This window comes from Malania oleifera, chromosome 12 (assembly GCF_029873635.1).
Source record: "Malania oleifera isolate guangnan ecotype guangnan chromosome 12, ASM2987363v1, whole genome shotgun sequence".
NCBI classification, from domain to species: domain Eukaryota; kingdom Viridiplantae; phylum Streptophyta; class Magnoliopsida; order Santalales; family Ximeniaceae; genus Malania; species Malania oleifera.
The window spans coordinates 86,064,667-86,070,666 of record NC_080428.1 but is presented as its reverse complement, the minus strand read 5'-3'; the positions used below and the strand labels follow the sequence as shown (position 1 = coordinate 86,070,666).

At 36.2% G+C, this 6,000-nt stretch overlaps 1 protein-coding gene across 4 annotated transcripts in view; it reads left to right on the top strand.

Moving 5' to 3' along the window:
* The first annotated feature begins 237 nt into the window (after nucleotides 1–237).
* LOC131144807 (protein POLLEN DEFECTIVE IN GUIDANCE 1) overlaps nucleotides 238–6,000 on the top strand; it is a 33,113-nt gene continuing 27,350 nt past the window's right edge. For 2 of the 4 annotated variants that reach the window (XR_009133914.1, XM_058093680.1), the window contains exons 1-4: nucleotides 238–1,208; nucleotides 1,693–1,788; nucleotides 4,846–4,997; nucleotides 5,381–5,484. Coding sequence is in view for 2 of the 4 variants with exons in the window: in XM_058093680.1 (XP_057949663.1) it covers nucleotides 1,770–1,788; nucleotides 4,846–4,997; nucleotides 5,381–5,484 (275 nt within the window). In the remaining 2 variants the exon portion in view is untranslated. Of the gene's footprint in view, nucleotides 1,789–4,845; nucleotides 4,998–5,380; nucleotides 5,485–6,000 lie in introns of all 4 variants that reach the window. The other 2 variants (XR_009133912.1, XM_058093679.1) reach the window with 1 other exon arrangement.

The window sequence follows — 6,000 nt, the reverse complement described above, 5'->3', positions numbered from 1 at the left end:
TTCATTAAACTTAGGATGTTGAGGTTAGTACCTTTTAGAACAATACTCTTAACTTTTCTGATAACTATTCTACGAACAAATGCCATTACGAGTGTTGAATTGACTAATTACCTTTGTTATGCACAAATATACACCTGAACTCTAAATCTTATTTTTGCATATCTTTTTTAAAATTTTTCTTGTATTTACAAAAACAATAAAGTAGCAACTTCGTGTTTTAACTATTTTGAACTTTTTTTTTTTCAACTCTTTCATTCCCTGATAGTGATCTCCAATCCATCAATTTAAACTGGATTTGGATTTAATACATAAGGATCCATTTATAAATGTACCAACCCGAACCTAATAAATAAATGGGTTAAGTGGGTTCGGGTACTCTAGGTGACCCGTTTAACTTATTTTATATATATATATATATATATATATATATGCACAAAAATCAATAAAATGAGTCCAATAACCCCAAATCCCCGATTCTCCCCATCTCCCTAAACCTCACTGCCTCAGCCGGTCAGCCCTCAGGACCCTCACCGCCTCACGCACCGGCACGGCCTCACAGGTGAGTCAGGTGACCGGGAAGTGGCGCTGCGGCAGTCGGAAGCTTCGCTCCCTGCTACGGTGCAGACTAGAAGCAGGCACGCCCGTTGCGTGCCGTCCGAAGAACTGAAGAAGCAGCCGTCGCAGGCACGCAGCACGCAGGCACGCCCGTTGCAGCCTCGCCCTCGCAGCTTCACAGCCTCGCCGGCAGCCCACGCCACTCTCCACGGCTCCACGCAGCCACGCCCCATGCCAGATCTGAGATGAGATCCGAGTCCTGACTGGGCCGACTCCAATCCCCCTACGGCAGGGCTGAGGGCACCCACTCCAGTTCCAGATCTGAGTTCTAATTTTGTATTATTTTTTTAATTGTTTTTTGAACTCAAAGTCTTCTCCTTAAATGTTTAAATTTTTTTAAATAAATAAATAAATTATATTTTAAACTAGTGACCGTTTATGATCCGTTTATTAAACGGACGGGTCTGAGTCTGCCACCCATTAATAAACGGGTTAATTCGAATCCGAACCCGTCTTGTCCGAACTCGGCCGGTTAACTCAAAACCAATGCTGATACATGTTTCGGTTGAGAAAATCAGATCTGCTGTAAACGCGGATTAGGGCTCGCATCTCAGGGAGGTTTACGTCTCGCATCTGGCAATCTCGGTTTTCAGGTGTTTATAATGGACACTGGCGTGTCTGCAGTTTCTGGAACAATCTGATCGTGGTCTTTCGTTTAAATAATTTTCTTGCTTGCAAGTAGTTAATGGCGTGTGGGGCTGATAGAGTCTATGTTGTTGTTTAAGATGAATTTTGGTCTGAGAAAGAGAGAGAGCTTGGGTGGTTGCACACCAACATTCAAAGCGAAACTTGCATTTTCAAATTGTTTTTTTTAATATTTAGTTTATTGTTGTACATAATCTTAAGTTTTTTGCATCATTTTCTTTTTTTTGGCCAATATTGATCTGCTTCAGTACTCCTTTCGTTTGCGATAGATGGTTGAGGGCAATGCATTGTTTGACTCTGCGTATGACATTATTGCGGCAATTATGCCCATATTTCCTCTTATGCTATGTAGTTTTGCAATTTGCAACACTACAACTTTATGGCTTCCCTTCTTATACTAGATTGTTATGAACCAAGCTTCTCACTTTGCAGTATATTACCAATTCAAAACAAAGGAGCGGAGTCCATGTTGTACTCATCGTAATATCAGTTGCAGAGGCAATAGCACAATGGTGGCAAAAAATTCAGGTGAAATTTCTAACTAGAATGTATTTGTTTCAGATCAAAAAGTTTGTTGGATTTTTTTAGTTTGCTGGTTGGTCCTTGTTTCAATAATGACGCAACAGATTCTGCAAATGTCACCAAATTTCTCTTTGTTGCTGAATTTTATGCTGTTGGATCATTTATTTTCTGAAATCTATGCGCTGTTTTCAGATAATTTGTTGCTGTAATTTTACATTAGCTGCTATTTTCTGCTAATTTGATGCTGTTGGCTGAATTGTTGGTTGTTGCCATATGTTTTGCTGAAATATTTGTGCGGTTGGATAATATGCATGTTTTGCTTTAACCACTGACCATTTTTAGGTCCACTAAATTATAAAAGAAGTGAAGGCTCATAGTTGACATGGAAAATCAAGCAACTAATAAACAGTGACCATTATCTTTTGGGCTACTCTGGAGGATACCATCACATACAGAATTTGAGTGGTTGTCTCCACTCCCTATCTGGCTATAGCAAAGCGTATTGCTTTTCAAGCTACTTGTATTTGTATATATTTTTGGTGATGGTGGAGGAAATTATCTCATGCAATTATGTTCTTTAGTAGAAAATCTGGAATGAAAATGATTGTGCTAAAGGAATATGGATGGATGATACATAAAGAAGAGATGCAGCCCATTTTGATAACAATATAAGTAAATATAACCTACATAATTGCATGGACCAAAGGGAGTAGCCCCAGTGCATAAAGCTCCCGCATATATGAGATTAGGGGAAGGGGTGGACCTCGAGGGGTCTATAGTATGCAATCGTACTTGCATTTTTGCAAGAGGCTGTTTATACGCCTTGAACTCATGATGTCCAAGTCACATGGTGACAACTCTACCGTTGCACCAAAGCTCCCCTTCAATTGCATGAATGGACACGAAAAAAATTGAAAAGTGAACAAGTTATTGGGATTCTCATGATAGATGACTTTCTGCCAGTGAAAGGATCCCTGTTCATTGAATTCAAATTAACAAACTCCCAGACTTTCCATTTTTTTATTTTGTATTGTGTAGCAGTACTGCGAACACAGTCTTGTTCTTTGTTGTCCCAAGGATCTCCAGTGAACTGCAGTAGTTTGTGTTCCTCAATAAACTAACAAACATTTTGCATTATCCAATCGTAGGTCAATCTCTAATTTCCAGCTTTTTGTCCTAACTAAGGAATGCAAATAGGAGATCTTTGGGCAAAATGATTTCAGCAAAATTATATTTGACAATTTTGTGATTAGAAGTTCTTCCCTCCCCCCCCCCCCTCTTTATTTTTTGTTGTTTTCCTCTAGGGGGAGTTGGGGCTGGGGGAGGGTTTGTCTTTAAGAGTCCTAAAGCAAGATCAGCCCCTTCTAACTGTCCTAGTCTTCCATAAGCTTTTTTAGGCAGCATGTCATCGTCATATTTGTTCTCCATGTGAGTATCGGTGCTAAGCTTTCAAACCTCCATTTCATCATTGAAATAAAATGTATCCAAGTTGATTTTCTACCTTGCACACCATCCAAATGGAGTTTGAATTGGCATTTTAAAACTCTTGAAGAAGAAGCCTAATATTTTTGTGCTTGGAATGCATAAAGAATTATTTGAAAGCGTGCTTCATTGTAGATAGAGTAGAAATTGATGATGCAGAGAACCTCTAATGCATAGAATGAAGCATTGATTTGCTAAAATGTTAGTCTATTGTTTTGTTTTTTAATTTTAAAATGAGTTCTTCCGATGAGATAGCAGTTAGATTGATGTTGTTTTTATCATGGAGGTAATAAGGGGCCTTTGAGTGAACGGAGTAGGTTTGTTGTAAGGCTGTGCAAAGCCTAATCAACTAAATCACTTTGGTTTCAGTTCAATTTTTGGAACCAAATTTGGTTTGGTTCGGTTTCAGTTTTGTTGGTAAAAAAACCGAACCAATTAAAATATATGCAGAAAACCAGTAAAAAATCTAATTAGAAGGATTATGGGACCAAATTTTGTTCGGATGAGTTTCAATTTTGGTGGTAAAAAAATCTAACTGATTGAAAATCAAAATTTTTGCAAAGAAAGCAGTGAAAAAAATCTAATTAGCAAGGATTATACATGACTAATTTTCATACTAATTCTAGCATGTATACTTTTATAATTTTATCAATTCTCATATTGATAGCATCTTAAGTTGTAATTGTTGTACTAACAGGAAAATTTTGAAAGACAAAATGATGAACAACGTAGAATTGTTTGATTTCACTGCCAATTTGACTAGTTCAGTTCATTCAGGTGGTCGGTTTCCACGGTGTTTGAATTGGTTCGGTTTTATTTCCTACTAGACAGAAAAATTTTGGTTCTGTACTTTCACCCTGAGCCGATCAAACTAACTGCATAACCCTCCCTCTTTGTTTGTATGTGAAAATACTCTGTGAAACTCTCAGGAAACCTCAAATTTGGTTGGATTTGCAAGAATTGATTAGTGAATTAAGTATGTCTGCTTTATTGTCACTAAAAAGCAAATGACACTGCAATATTTTTATTAATCCATAACATTGAAGAGTCAAGGAATGACTATTCTGAAATTTCATTGTCATTACAAAGAAAATGACACTGTACAAATTTTTATTAATCCATAATATTGAAAAGACGAGGAATGACTATCCCCAAATTTCACCATGTAATTTCTAATCCTATCCAATTCCATGTTGGATGGAATGACACAAACTTTTGCATGTGGGTCTTTTTCCTAAATTAATATAGCCCTACAGAATTTTTATTGCGTTCCCGTCTTTCTAACAAGAATTTGTATGGTCGTTCCATGTGTCCCTACACAAGTGACTTGAGAAGCACAAGTCTTATGTTCTAACCTCTTAAAGAACTCATCTTCTCAACATGAATTCTAAGGACTTATTTATGTGATGTTAAAAATACAAAATATTCTAACCATAAGATTGATCTTGTGGGCATAAATATAACAGTTTGTCAAGTAAGTTCTAGTTCATCCCTGTTTTATAGGTTGTACATAGAAAATGTCAAATTTCTCCTTGGTTTTATTTGACCCTGCGTTCTTATTGGGTTATATCTTGTTGTCAGATCTCTCTTATGTGGAGAAGTCACCAGTAAAATACTTTATGGAAGAGATTTATGGTGGAAATTCATTGCGAGGCACGACAACTCTTGGCGACGAGAAAGAACGGGAGAGAGTATATGATACCATCTTCCGCTTGCCATGGAGATGTGAACTGGTAATCTTGGCTTTCCTTTTGTGGTCTTCGTATAAATGTGAAATTCCTATATTTGGAGGTTGTGCATAATTGACTTTAAGCTACTTTTCCAAATAATGCATGAATTCTTCATTATTCTTGGGTTTAGTTGCTATTTGTGCTTCATTAGGTTGTTTATTGGAGCTATCATGGTGTTCATTGTGATTTGAGTTTCCCATACATTGTATTTATTTGAATAGTGCAAGGAGAGTTGTCCATATTGCTATAATTTTTTGTCAAATATTTTAAATTATTGGCTGCCTAGGATCCTTTTTTGTGGTCAAGTAGTATATAGATATAAATTAATTTATCACAGTCTTATTACTGTATGTTAGAGGGACTCAAAGATTACAATATTGATGCAGCTTATAGATGTTGGCTTCCTTGTCTGCTTGGATTCATTTCTGTCATTGTTAACTATAATGCCAGCTAGGATTCTGATGACCCTTTGGAGATTTGTAAACACAAGGTTAGTTTCTTCTTTATTAAAGGTCCTTTTTAAAAAAAAAAAAAAATTCAATTTTGTTGGTTGGCTAACCTTAAAACATTTGCGTTTTCACATCATGTTTTAGGGAGTCTATTTTAGCCATTTATTCATGCATGTCTTTAACTTATTTAGATGTAATTTTTTTGATAAGGTACTGACTATATAAAAGTAGAGAAAGCGTGTATCATTTTGTGGACAAAAAGCATTCCTAAAACTGATTAAGTTCAAATTATAGCATCATTTAAGTAAGTAATAAACATGACTTGTCAAAAATATAAAATCATAGATTTAGAAGTTTTTTAGATGAAAAAAGTCAGATTTATATGTAATTGTGAATAAGTCACTAACTGGTGATAAAATCCTTAGTTAATGAATCAAAATTTACAGATGTTTAACTAATTATGCATAAAGAATTCTGTATCAAAATTATGAATTATATTCATAGGTCCAACTTCAGGTGGTCAGCTGTGATGCATCCACTCACTGGCAGATGTGCTG